The 14,769-nt window shown below is 38.5% G+C and overlaps 1 protein-coding gene across 1 annotated transcript; it reads right to left on the bottom strand.

The window, feature by feature from the left end:
• Window positions 1-13,544: 13,544 nt before the first annotated feature.
• On the bottom strand, window positions 13,545-14,488 carry LOC127198001 (olfactory receptor 145-like). The gene is given in 2 exon segments (XM_051155807.1): window positions 13,545-13,877; window positions 13,880-14,488. Coding segments are annotated over 2 exon segments (933 nt in total). The 5' UTR covers window positions 14,480-14,488.
• Between the last annotated feature and the right edge of the window lie 281 nt (window positions 14,489-14,769).

Raw genomic sequence — 14,769 nt, 5'->3', positions numbered from 1 at the left:
CAGGGAAATGCAAATCAAAACAACTCTGAGATTCCATCTTACACCCATCAGAATGGCTAAGATCAAAAACTCAAGTGACACCACATGCTGGCGAGTATGTGGGGAGAGAGGAACACTCCTTCATTGCTGGTGGGAATGCAAACTAGTACAGCCACTTTGGAAATCTATCTGGTGCTATCTCAGAAAAATGGGAATAGGGCTTCCTCAAGACCCAGCTATTCCACTCCTTGGAATATACCCAGAAGATGCTCCAGCACACAACAAGAAACTTTGCTCAACCATGTTCATAGCAGCCTTATTCATAATAGCCAGAACATGGAAACAGCCTAAGTGTCCCTCAGTAGAAGAGTGGATAAGAAACTGTGGTACATATACACTATGGAATACTATTCAGCTAATAAAACAAGGAATTCCCGAAATTTGTGGATAAATGGATTGAGCTAGAAATGATCATAATGAGTGAGTTAACCCAGAAGCAGAAAGAATCAAATGGTATATACTCACTTATATCTGCATACTAGCCCAAGGGGCATGTCCCACAAAAGCCTTTACTTACCAGGAAACTGGGACAGAGGGGAAGGCATCCTATTGGGACTCTAAATGAGAGACACATGGGAGAACAGCAAAATAAAAGGATACAGAGGGTCCTAGAAATCTATAAGTAGAACAATATGATAGGCAGATTTGGGCCCAGGGGTCCCGCTCAAACTAAGGCACCAGCCAAGGACAATACAGGAGGTAAACTTTAATCCCCTTCCCAGATCTAGCCAATAGTCAGAATATTCTCCACAGTTGAGTGGAGAGTGTGATACGACTTTCTCACGTACTCTGGTGCCTCACATTTGACCATGTCCCCTGGAGGGGGAGACCTGGGGGCACTCAGAGGAAGGACAGCAGGTTACCAAGAAGAGACTTGATACCCTATGAGAATATATAGGGGGACGTAATCCCCCTCAGGAACAGTCATAGGGGAGGGGAATAATGGGAAAATGGGGGGGGGGGGGGAATGGAGGATACAAGGGATGGGATAAACATTGAGATGTAACAAGAATAAATTAATAAAAAAAAAAGAAAAAAAAAAGAATTGCTGCATTGTTAATATAGCCTTGAACTGGCCCTATTTCCCTTCTCAAGTACTCCTCTACTCCAGCTTTGCTATTTCAAGTGCTGAAGGACTTCCCCTCCTGTGCATCCCCTCCTTTCTGTTGCTTCTGCCCACATCCTGAGAAGGCCAGGTACTCAAGGGCAACTTCTCAAACAGGCCAGGTACTTAAGTACAATTTATCAAACATGTTCATGTTCCCAGTACAGGGCCCTACTCCTATCCCTGATTAATGGTAATTCCCTTTCCCAACTCCATGAATGAAAATATGATTGGACAATGCTACAGGCACCTTCCCTCCGCTTTGTGCTCCCGTCATTTAAAAACATTGTCCGATCTCCCTTCAAGGACACAGTTCAGACCCTGAACTGGCCACCTCCCTGAGCTCAGAAAATAAAGCTTTCACTTTAAGCTTCTGTATAGAAGTGAGTTTTCCCAGCTTCTACCACAAATCAAACATTTTCCTGCATCTCTGAGTTGTCCTTCCCAATAGTTCTAATTTAATGCAAAGCTCTGTTATATTTCTCTTTTATTAATCTGTCCTTTATTTTAAGGATGTTAGAATTGGTCGACAGGTACATTACCTGCGTCTTGGCTTTTAAGAAGCTGATCTTGAGAATCATGAACCCAAGGCTATATAGTAAAGCCCTCTCCTCTAAAAAAAAAAAAAGGTAAAACAATTAAATTAACTAAGAAATGAAGTGGAAAAACAGTGGAGAAAAGAGGATAGTTCATGACTCTCATGATGACAGTGGCAGGAGATAATCAAGAAGCTCTGTCCATCTTTACAATGGTATAAACATCCAAGTAAGTCATTGGACTAACTGTAGTGTTTCAGTCCACATGGATGTGTCCTGGAAACATGACTGGGGTGAATAGGTTCTAAAGAAAGGAAAGACACACAGACACTCACACAGAAAGGCCGAGTTTGTATAAACTAGGCACGCTAGTGGAGAAGCACCAGCAACAGCCTGGAAACTCAGCACCTTTATTCTATATATTTGAATCAAGGAGGTAGGAGTCTTATTTACACTGCATTGCTATGAAGAGATACCAGGACCCAAGCTAACTTACAGAAGAGTTTATTGCACTTACAGTTCCAGAGGGTGAGAGTCCAAGACTGTCATGCTGGGGAGCATGGCAGCATACAGGCAGGCATAGTGCTGAAACAGTAATTGAAAACTTATATCCTTATCCTCAGCTAGGAGGCAGAGAGAGAGAGATTGAGGCCAGCATGGATTTTTGAAACGACAAAGCCTACCTCCAGTGACATACTTCAATCAACAAGGCCACACTTCCTAACCTTTCGAAAACAATTTCACCAACTGAGAACCAAGCATTCAAACATATGCATCTATGACAGCCATTTTTGGTCAAATTATAACAGTGAGTTTATTGTATATAGTTAAGGTAGGGGGCAGTTTTATTCCATACAGCTGAACAAAGAAACAGATTTAGCTAATCTCAGTAGGTGATTTCTGTAGAGGAGCACTTTCAGGCTGTAAACATCTGGTAGGAGGAGGCTGTGGGCAACACTTTCTATCCACATGCACACACAGGCCAGGGGAAGGATTTACCATTTTCCTGAGCCTGACACAGGAAGGATTTTCCATTCCCATGATTCTAAGGCACTGGGCACTCGATATGGGCTCATGTCGACAACAGACATACACTCAGGAATTCATCTGTTCCCTACACTGAAAACCCTAGACTTCTTCTATATCTACTGCACAGATCATTCTATTTGTACCTAATTAATGTGCTCAAAGATCAAACAGAATTTAGATTTTCTTATGTTGGCCAATGCTTCTCTTGCATAGTTTTGCATTTCTTCTGTTATTCTCACCACCATCCAGGCATTCAAAAATCAACAAAGTAAGAGAGCAGTCAAACAAGGAAATACAAAAAGTTCTGTATAACCTACAATAAAGCATACAGCAAAAATCAATCAATTTCCAAGCAATAGTCAACATAACCTGATTATTATTTCTTAAACAATACTCAGGAAAGTTTAATCATAAAATTCCCTGGGCTAAAGCCATTTTGTTTACAAGGTTGTCATAGCAACATAGCTTGAGCTAAATGTTCTCTAAAGAAAAAAAACTTGACTTACTTCCAGTCCCAAACTAACCGGTGTGCTATCCAAGCCTAGGCTAACTAGCAAGAGGTCCTCTATTGTAAAATATCTGTAGAGCATGATGTTCCAAGCCCACCTTCTATTGCTTTCAAAGCAGATTCTAAAGAAATGTTTCTACAGGTAACAGTATCTAGCCAGGAACTTTATGTGAAGGTTTTAACTTTCGTGCAGTTTCTGCTAGGGTGCTCACAGTCAGAGCAAAAAACACCACCATTGTGTCAAGCCTTTGGCCAGATGCCCTCTTTCATCATTCTCTGTGGGAAAAAGTTATCCCTGACTGAATTTCCTTAGGGCTGGGAAATAAAGAGAAAAAGACAGTTTTAAGATTAAAAAAAAAAAGGCAGACAAAAGTGCACCTGGACCATATATAATACTTAAGGTCAGTGGTGATCACCTGGAGATATTTGGAACTTTGTCAAGCAAATCCTCAACAGCTGTTCTGGATGTCTAGCGGTCATGCTGGATAGCCGGAAGTCTCTGGGACTTTGTCAGGCAAAGCTTCTATGATGTATCCCCATGTCTGTAACAAATGAGAGGAATAGAGCCTTGATGAATATACCCTCCCTCAGAGAACTCAGCACTGACCTCCTATGTGTCTTACTTCCACTTTTTTGCAGGAGCCTTTAGCTCTGGCACAGAACTGATCAGTACCAGTTATGGAACCAGAAAAAAGGCAGCATAACACACACAACACATTCTGAGAGTTCCAGAATTACTGTGAGGTAGAGATCAGTTGCCAAGCTGATGTGCAAGAAAGGTACAGAGCTGATAGGAAGATCACAATGCTACGGAGCAGATGCCGTTTGCTTGAGATTTAAGAGGTTCATTTGGGCTTCAATAGATATCTATGGTGGATCTACCGTAAGACTTCCTTATGGTTAAAAATTAGGAAATAAAGAAATAACAGTACCTGTGTTTATATACCAGTTAATTATACTTAATATGACTGTCACACTGGGAACTATGCAGTCCCTGAATGTAGGTGATAAGACCCTATGCAGTCGTTTATAGAGAAACAAATATAAATAATGTCATTAGTGTTGACTATTTGGAATTCTAGATTCCCTATTATTTCTAGAAATAACATATTACCATATATTATTTATTATGCTGTTCACATTTTGTTTCACTATTTAAATTACCAAGTGTGAATATTTAAGAACTATGAAGAAAAGAAATACTTTGGATTTTAAACAAAAACACCACGTCATTTAAAAAGTATTTCCTTAAAATGTATTTAGAATTTGTTATTCTTGCAAATAAGTATTTCTTTGCATTTGACAGATAAAAATCAGATTTGTGCACTAGGATATAAGCCATTGGTAGAGTGCCTGCTGTATTCTATTGTCATATCCAAAGGATACTGTTTCCCTGTCAGTGTCTAACACCCTCTGGCTCTTACAATCTTTCTGCCCAATCTTCCAAGAAGATGCCTGCCCCTTGGGGTAAAGGAGTATGATGTAGATGTCCCATTTACTCTTAGTCTTAATTATCCCTCACTCATCCTTCATTCATTCACCCTACCCTCATATCCTCTTAACTATCAGGCAAAATCCTTCCAGAATGTACTAAGTAACCACTAGTTTATACCAACTCAGAGGCTAAAGTCTCAGCAGACACCATCTGAGGACTGCAACAAAGACACTCCCACTCTGCCCTAATCTCCTACTGACAATACTACTAGTATTTTTAAAGTGCATTTCTTTTCCTTTCTTTCCTTTGTTCTGTTACTTAAAATGTCATCATAAAATTGCTACAGCATTTCAGCATGGCATTTACAGCAATCCGAGTCCATGTCTCTGGGCCATAGTCAATCCAGAGTAAACAATTGCTTTGAAGTGACATCAGTCATCATTTAACTTCGAAGGCTTGACCTAGGACTTAGATTGTTTTAAAAAAAAAATAGTTCAGAATGATCCAACTGGACAATTGTGAGCATTTTCAGGACTTCCTGAGGTTTCAATGATTCGACTTTAACATTCTTTTGAAATCTAAGCAAACCATTTAGCTTCCCTTGCTTTCAGTTAACTTGGAAATCACTAATCTTGGCTGTCATGCAGGTGAACAATGTAATCTGTATTCCTTCACTTTGCTTTGCTGTGCATATCATGCTGATTTGTAGACTGCAGTGGGAGTGGCTGCCTACGTAACTCTTCAGAGATTTTTGCCAAGACCGTGAAGTCTTCAACTGGACCTGCAGATTGTTAGAAGGTGACAAATCAGGACGTAAGCCTGACATCCCAGCCTTGACACTGTATGTGTACCTTCTGTTACCTTCACTTTGGGTCAGATTGTTTTTGTTAAACTTGCACACCGACATGGGAGACATTCAGAGAATGGCAGTAGGAGACTGATATACACCAAAATTTCCTCATCTCTCCAGTTTTCTCTCAAGGCTAAACATGCACTGTGTAACTAACATAGCTTCAAGATTAACAGAAGCATCATGACCTACAGGGGCACAACTTCCACGTTGTACAACTTAAGAGCACAGCCTACAAGGCTCTAGGCAACAGCACTTTTTAAAATAAGCCACTTTTGAAGCCTTGACAAAGCCAAAAGGAATTTAAATTAGTGCTCAGTTAAAAAGCTCATTTCTGGACACCAGCAATCATCTTGCTCTGCTGGCTTATGAACAAGTATTTCTCATTCCAATAACTCACCCTTGATTCCCTGGGCTTCTTTCTTAATAGCCTAGGTATATGGACTTAGATCTAGCAAACAATAATGCGTTGTCAGAAAAAGAGATTCGTCACCAGTAGAAGTAAATTTAATATGCGTCTTTTGACCATTAGAGTGATACATATCATATTCAGCATACTAAATAAGATGTATCTGTCATGTATGTATCTGTATTTTTTAAATCTAAATCGCAAGTATTTTCTATCTACCTGAAAAAAAATACAACTTTTGGAAAATTAACAATAAAAGGAATCCATTTTATTAATAGTTAATCATTCCTCTTAAATTGTTAAAGTAACTAATTTGTACTGTTGGACCCTAGAGTCCACTCGGGTAATAGGGGGTCATTGCGAGAGACCACTCGAGGACCACAGTGTTGATGCAAAAGCACAAGGTTTATTGCTGATGCGCATCAGGGGGCCTCAGCACTCACTCCGGAGCGAGGGAGGAGGCGCACCCCGAGTCACTATAACCAAAAACCCTCTTCTTCTTCCTCCTTCTCTTTCTCCTCTTCCAGTTTAAAAATAATTTATTGTTTTTCTGGGAGCCTTTCCTCAAATGGCTATATTGCTTGTTCTTACAGTCACATTAATTAAAATTGTTTTTTGTGTGAATAAGGTATTTCACTTTATAAGATTTTGCATGTATGTATATGTAATTATTGTTCGCCTAATATAAACTATATTTCTTTACATAAGATGAATTCTTTGCAAAGTTTGAGAGTTTTCGTTTCACTTTTTGGTCTATCTTTTCTGTTCTGGGCTTTGTTTGGGTTTTTGATTGGTTGTTGGTTTGATTACATTTTCAGTTTGTTGGTTGGTTGGTTTTTAAAGACACAGACTCCTTATATGGTACATGCTATTCTGAAAGGACTATGTAGCCCAGAGCAACCATAAACTGGTCCTGTATCAGACTCTTCCCATGTGCTGGAATGACAGTATATATAACCACAACTGGCAGTTTTTCTTCATTTGTTCTATTGATTTTTCTCCTTATTCAGCTAATAAAAACAAGAAGTATCTAGACCTGCTTTAAAATGTCTATAATCCTAGCAACCATGGAGACTGATTTCAAGAGCTACCTGGACTCCATAAAGGGTTCAAGCTCAGCAAACATAATGTAGTGAGACCTCATTTCAAATTAAAAAAAAAAGTAAAATGAGATATGGCTATATATGCTTCGATGGAAGAGCAGTGACCTAGCATAAGTAAGATTCTATATTTAATACCTAGTGTACAAAAATTGAAAATTGCATGATTACCACTGTCTCAGTTGCTTAGGTATGCCATAACATTTTTTGAACCCTGTGTGACAGACTGGCTTAAATAATAGTAGCTCAAATTCTTGCAGCTGTGGGGTGCAGAAGTCCATCCCCAAGTGTGGCCTCTGTTTCTTCTGAGGCTTCTCTGGTTTACAGATGTCTGTGCTTTTACTGTATAGTCACCTTGTCTTTCCTAGGTATGTGCCCATTATTGATGTACATGTGTCCCCCTTTTTGTTTTCTTATAAGGACACTAGTCCTAGTCAAACTTGTTTAGGACCCATATTAACTTTCAAATGTTCTTAAATGAATTGTAAGCTAATCATATCATTAAATGTCTAGTACTATTACAGTCAAGCTACTGTCCTGGGGAATGAAACAGCAACAAAGGTCCCTACAGGATAACCACTACTCTGTAAAGCATGTGAACGCAGTGTGGAACTTCACTGAGACACAAATATCAAGATAAATATGACCTCATATTGTACTTCCTTTTCACTAAAAAAAAAAAAAAAAAGGCTGTCAATCTCCACTGGCATGAAATCACCTACTGCTGAGAATTTGTATTTTCTTGTTACAAGTCTCCTGCACCTACATCCTCCTATTTTTAAAATGACTTAAAATTTTATATTGTGTTCACAAATATAGCTTTTAATATATATGACATTCTGTGTATGAGTCTCAGAAATAATGACCTAGCTTCTATAACTTGTGATTATCTAAATTTCTCAGGCATATTGCTTTGCAATGAGTGTAAAAGTAAATTAGTAAATAAGAATTTCATTAATAAAATCCTTTCAAAATGGAGGTATATTCATTGTATTTAGTATTTTTCCACCATTGGCAAGATCCTATATCAATTCCAAGTACTAAAAAACACTATGCTTCCTTAATTATTTTAAAATATGCCCATATGCCAATATATATGTCCTATATGTGACAGAATAAATTTCCATTCTATATTATAGTTTGAATAGATCTTACAATTTTAAATTTAAATATATATTTTCATAAAGGTATATGAATCTTAAATGGCCCTGAATTAATTTTGTGTGATTTTTGCACAAATTCTCCCAACTAAATCTCAAAGACAGCAACACCAATAGCTATAATCAGAAGCTTACATAGATACTAGCAATGGCAGCTTTGCCAGCAGGCCTTCATCAACACTGAGAAGTTCTTAAGCCAAAAGTTGTATTGCATGCCTACATCTTGTTTTTTAATCTTTTATTAATTTATTCTTGTTACATCTCAATGGTTATCCCATCCCTTGTATCCTCCCATTCTTCCCTCCCTCCCATTCTCAAAGGAAGTAGGCAAGAGGATGATAATTTCATGGCTACTCTGGGATATACCATACAAATCTGTCTTAATGCAAAACAAAACAAAAATAAGCAGTGGGAGGCTATTTGAATACTAAGTAATTCTGACTTCTGTAAAGTTAACTGTGTTGTGTTTAATTTATAAATAGGGCCTAAAAATCTTTATTATTAGGCTTCTTATTACTACAATGTTATTTTCTAACCCACTAGCACTTAATGAGAACACAGACACTTGATGTATTTTAAAATGAGGCTTTACCTGGGGCAAGGCAGATATTACCTCCTAAGCTATCCTCCAATAACTCCCAGTCTCCATCCCACCCCATTTGCTTCTATTCTATCCCATGGTGAATCTCCTCCTTGCTTTTCCTCTGTCCCACCTCCTTCTCATTCTGAAGATTCTTTCAGTCTCAGAAGCCCCTGAAGCTTAGCCATGCCTATCCCATTTGCCTTCCCAGGTGTGTCGGCTTTTTATTGGTCAAATAGGAATGAGGCTGACAGCAGCTTCCCAAATGAGAAGATAAAAGAGACATTTTTGGCTTCCTGAACAGTCATCAAAAACTCTTCATAACATTAAGGCATCATCTTCAGCCTTTTGGAGGTATATATATATTTGTGAGGCAGGAACTATTGAGGACTTGCTGACCTGGCCTTGTCAGAGTTTGTCAGTCAACTCTGCCTGCATCCAAGCTTGCCAACTTTTAGGCAGAATTATGCCTGTGGTAAAAACGAGGACATTTTGCCCAGTGGCTTGTTTGCCACATTTGAAGCCATCTCCATAAGGAGGTTCTTTGGTGGTGATAATCTTTGAGGTAGGCTGGTTGTTGCCAAGAGCTAATCCGTCTCATTGTCAATGAATATTTAAAATAATAAAAAGTCTTTGAATGTCATATTCTGTATGATTCTGAGGTTTTTGAAGACCTTATCTAACTACTTTACCTTATCTTTCTATAGAATCATATTTATCTGTTGCACCTAAGACATATATTCTTGTGATAAAAATAGACTAGTAAATTATACTCCATATAAAATGTTAAGAACTTTTATAATAGTTAGTCTTATTTTGATTGTGTTTTTTTCTTTATTTCTCTTCTCCAAACCATGCAAAGTGCTTTATGGCACTGTGATGCCATTCAGCAGGACTAAAGATTCTAGCCAGATATTAGCTGAATATCTCCATGTTCAATGACATTGTCTGGTGACAAAAATAAGATCTCACTGTGTCATGGTATTGAGTGAAACAAATAATACAGCAATAGCCTGAGATGTTTGGGGAATGTCAGTCTATGGGACCATTTTGGCCAACAAATTAATAAGATACAACTCATTCCTGGCCCTGAAGGTTTTAGTTCCTGGCATAAAATATCTAGTTGTGGTATTTTCCTCAACATTATATGGTGACTCCTTTTAAATATCTCTCCTGTCTATTAGGAAAGTTCTACAGTAAAATAGTTCCACACAGCTTTTCAAAAAGTCTTTAGTATTGGTTGCCTCTTTACTTGAAGGTATCCACCACCACCTCAGGCTCTTCCAAATGTTCTGTTCCCTAATCTGTGAACATCCCTAAACCTGAGGGGACAGGTATGATATGAATGTCCCATTTGTAGTTGAGCACCTCAAAGTCTCTTGTTCTCAGTATGTTAAACAGAAGAGAGTCTCTATCTCAATTGTCATCTATTGTCATTCAGATTCTCTGAAATGGGTTGGCTTGAGAGATACACTGACATGTGAGGAAAGCAATAAGTCATTAAGAATTGTTTTAACATACGTCCATTTAACAGAATAATAGTAGTATGTTATCCCCCATGGAGATTAGAACCATCTAGTCACAGGTTCTTGGCCCCAGTAACAGTGACAGCTATACCAAAAAGGGACATTGTAGAAAAATAAACTGTTCAACAAGTAGTGTTAACTAAAATAATATCACCAAGTAAATAATGAACTTGGATGCCTATATCTCACATGTATTACAATCAATTATAACTGTATCAAGACTTTAACACAGGACCTGAAAGTCTTAGAGGAAATTACAGAGAAAATAGTTTAAGACTTAGGCATAGATAAAGAGTTTCTTAAATGATTCCAGAAGCTCAAGATATAATTGAAATTTTGATTTGCATGGTATTAAAGGGCTACTGCACGAGGAGGAAGCTGTAATTAGAGTGAATAGGCAAATAATGGAATAGAAAAAATATGTAGTAGTGGAGATCAATATCTAGAATGCACACAGAAAAATGAAAAACTAAACATCTGACCCAAACAATCCATTGCAAGGCTTATAAAATGTATACACAGATCACAAATAACAAAGTAATAATAGTTAGTATACATTTTTAAAGGTTCAACATCACTAATTATCAAGGAAAGCAAATATAAACAGCAGTGACATTACATCTAAAATCTAAACAAGCATTCCTGGGACTGGGTGGGGGTGAGTGAAGCTATGTCAAAATTTCAGAGCCAACTTGTCAGTATGTAGCTACCATAGAACAACATTTAAATATTATCTATACCTAAAAGACAGCCAAATTCCTGCAAAACTGACTCCAGTGACCAGAAGCAGGAATCAGAGACAGCAGAGAAAGAGGAAAGCTCAGAGATGAGAGACTCTGACAGGAACAGCTGCACTAGTGCACAGCAGACCGAGGTGCAGGGAGCTGAGGGGGCAGGAGGCTCTGGAACAGAGCATTATCAAGGATCAGGTTCCCATGTCTTCCTGTAACTGGAAAAGATTCATGGGGACAAAGAAATACATCCAACAGACAGAGACAATTAAAAACACAATCAACTAACACAGAACATAGATCACCCAGGTTTTATGAATCAAAGAGTTTGAAATATTGTTTTTAATTTTCTCAAAAATAATATGAAGAATAATAAGCAATTCACTTAACACTGCAACAAGTTTATGGGCACACCAGAAAGCACATGTCCATTAAATAGAAGATTAAAACTACAGAAAGCTCATGCAGTCAGAGGAGACCATACAAAAATAAACATTTCATGGGGACCATTATTCATATACTCAGCAGCCAAGTTTCCTCAAGTACAAGGTCTCTCCAGTTTCTCTGCGTTGAGGCCAGCATCCCTATGTGTCCAAATACCAGGAGTGAGCAGGGTCCAAGCTGAACCAAGCCTTGAAAATTAACTATGGATCCACTTTTCCTCAACTCCACCAAATGTGTGCTACAGACAGGATCCTTAACTACAATTCTGAAGTCTTTTAGATATGACTTTTCCAAACTCTAGGCATGGAGAACCTGCCAGTGATTTCTCCAAGCACTGGACCTCTCTGATTTATATCTAGGGCAGGAGCCTGCAGAGCTCGAAGAGCAGTCAGAAACATTGGCAGCTCCAGCTGAGTGCCCGGATCTCATTGGAACCTCAAAATGTTATGGGCCTGTGGTGTTCACCAGGCTGATAAAGAATAAGTTTTAACAAAGAAGAGGCTTTTATTCAGACACTGGTCAGCTAGCCAGTGTTATACCTGGAACTCGTGAATTCCATGATATAGCATCAAACTACATAAGAAAGGGGTTTACAAAGGCAGTAAAACGTAAGTTACACTTCATTACTTTTTTATTTAATTAATTTATTCAGATTACAATTCAATTGTTATCCCATCACTTGTATCCTCCCATTCCTCCCTCCCTCCCTTTTTCACCCTATTCCCCTCCTCTAGGTCTATGACCCCTACCAAGGGGAGGTGGTCAAATATGGAGCACCAGAGTTCATGTCAGAGTCAGTCCCCGCTCTCCACATAACTGTGGAGAATGCCCTGTCCATTGTCTAGATCCGAGTAGGGATTTGATGCAGACATACATCATCAGCAATCAGGAGATTACATTCTGTTTATATACATGCACATATCTTTGCCTAAGTGCAATAATATCTAACTACAACCACAGATTTTAGCAAACACATGTCTTGTAGGAGTCATGGTTGTCTTGAGCAAAAAGAAGCCTTGTTTACAAGAGCAGAAGCAGTGGTTCACAGTATGACCATTCTTGTGATAAACAACAGTTTCCTTATAATTATACAAAAATGATCCTTAACATTCCTTAATTTTCCACTTATCCTTGGGCCAGAAGGCCTTCCAAGCTACAGGCAATTTTGTTTCACAGATCTCTTAATCACAGTATTTTAAACTTAAAACATAATATTAGCCAAATTATTTCCAATGAAGACATAGCAGATCCTTGTATTCATATGCCTGCCTTCAAGTCCAAAAGCAGAAAACCTACTATAGATTCCCTTTATCCTGAATGATCCGAGCACTGGACTAATGACAGACTCGTCAATTTCTCTTTACCAAACTGCTTTAAGACAAAAAGTGAAAAGGGCATTGCCCCTCCTTACTTCAGCATTTTAAGAAACAAAGGAACCTTCAAAATGAAATCTCCTATAAATTATCACAGAGATTTACTACCTGTATTAGTGAGACACTGTCTCTAAGACTACTGAAATCAGTATATCAGCTGCAAAACCATATACAACTCATAATTGTACCCTACTTACACTGGTGTTTATGATGTAGGTCAGTGGTAGAGCACTTGCCTAGCATGAAAGTTCAGAATGTGAATATGTACATTTAATTAATATCTTGAGCTTTCCGTTTCTGAGTATAATGTTACAGAGTATTTTGTACTTACATCTTCATTCTTTCTAAGGCTAGAAAAACTATACTGGCAGAAGGCTTCATAAATGTGTTTCTTCAGTTTTTAGCACTGAAAAAAAAAACTATTATTGGGGAAGTTACAGATAAACTATTCTCTCTATGCTAAAAAGATGATGAACTAAAATCCTTCCTGTCTGATTTCCTTGATTATTAATTTAATATGGATGGTAAACAATTTGATTCTACGTAATTTTTATCATAGTGTTATGATGTTTAGTTCCTGTCATTGTCGTTTTACAAAACTGTGGACCAAATGAAGAACATCATGAACATAAGCAAATGTCACTTCTCCAGACAGTCTTCTTGCTAGTGTGACCCTCACATGTCCTAAGAGTTACATCCTCAACAAATACAGATTCTACTTAACTAAACATCCTTTTCTTCAAAGTTTTTCTTAGTGCAACATGGACATCTTTGTTCCTTATACTGTAGATAAAAGGATTCAACATTGGGCCCATAATGGTATAAAAAATGGTTGATACTTTGTCATCATCCCCAGATGCACTAGATGGTTTGAGATACATGAAGGCTACAGCTCCAAAGAAAAAAGAAACAGCTATAACATGAGAGCCACAGGTACTGAAGGCTTTTGACCTACCTTCTGCAGAACGGATGTTGAGGATGTTGGAAAGGATCAAGGTGTAAGAAATAAAGATAGTCAGGGAGGGCACTGTTACATTGACACCCACAACGATATAAAAAGCATCAGCTCATTAATGTAGGTGCTTGTGCAGGAGAGCTTCAGGAGTGGGGGTATGTCACACATGTAGTGATTGATGATGTTGACATCACAGAAGGTGAGTCTCAGCATGCAAACTATGTGGGCCATGCCACCCACAAACCCCATCACATACACACCCACTGTCATCAAGAAGCAGACCTGATGGGACATGGTGACCTGGTAAAGCAGGGGCTTACAGATGGCAGCATATCTGTCATAGGCCATGGCTGTCAAAATGTAGCATTCACCAATAACAAAGAAGCAGAAGAAAAAGAGCTGAGTCATGCATTCAGCATGAGAGATGATGTTCTGCTTCACAAAACTCACCAGCATTTTGGGGGTTATGACAGAGGAGTAGCAGAGGTCTGTGAAGGAAAGGTTGAAGAGGAAGTAGTACATGGGGTTGTGCAGGTGAGGATTCAAAACAATCAGAACAATCAAACCCAGGTTCCCCACCATGGAGACCACATAGACTCCCAAGAAGAGGAAGAAGAGAGGCAGCTGGAGCTCTGGCTGCTGTGTCAAGCCCAGCAGGATAAACTCCTTCACTGTGCTGGAGTCATTGCCTATGGCCATTCCTCCTCTGGTCACCTCTGTAAGAAGAGCAAAAGTTGAAACATTAAAAAGAAGTATCAGCCCTTGTCAACCTACCACATGTAAATGAGATTAAGAATGAGAATAGAATGATAAATTCAAGCCCACACTTCCCTGTGCCTTTGTTTTCTGCTACTTATTAAAGTGAAATACAGCAATAACTATAAATATATGGAAGGCATTTCTTTGGGTATAATATTCATGAAACCACTGACCATTATTTTCTCTGTAGTATCTCAGTTCTCCTTTTACCTTGACAATACAGCTTCTAC

This window comes from Acomys russatus, chromosome 14, assembly GCF_903995435.1.
Source record: "Acomys russatus chromosome 14, mAcoRus1.1, whole genome shotgun sequence".
In the NCBI taxonomy this organism is placed as follows: domain Eukaryota; kingdom Metazoa; phylum Chordata; class Mammalia; order Rodentia; family Muridae; genus Acomys; species Acomys russatus.
This window is presented reverse-complemented; position numbering and strand designations above follow the sequence as displayed.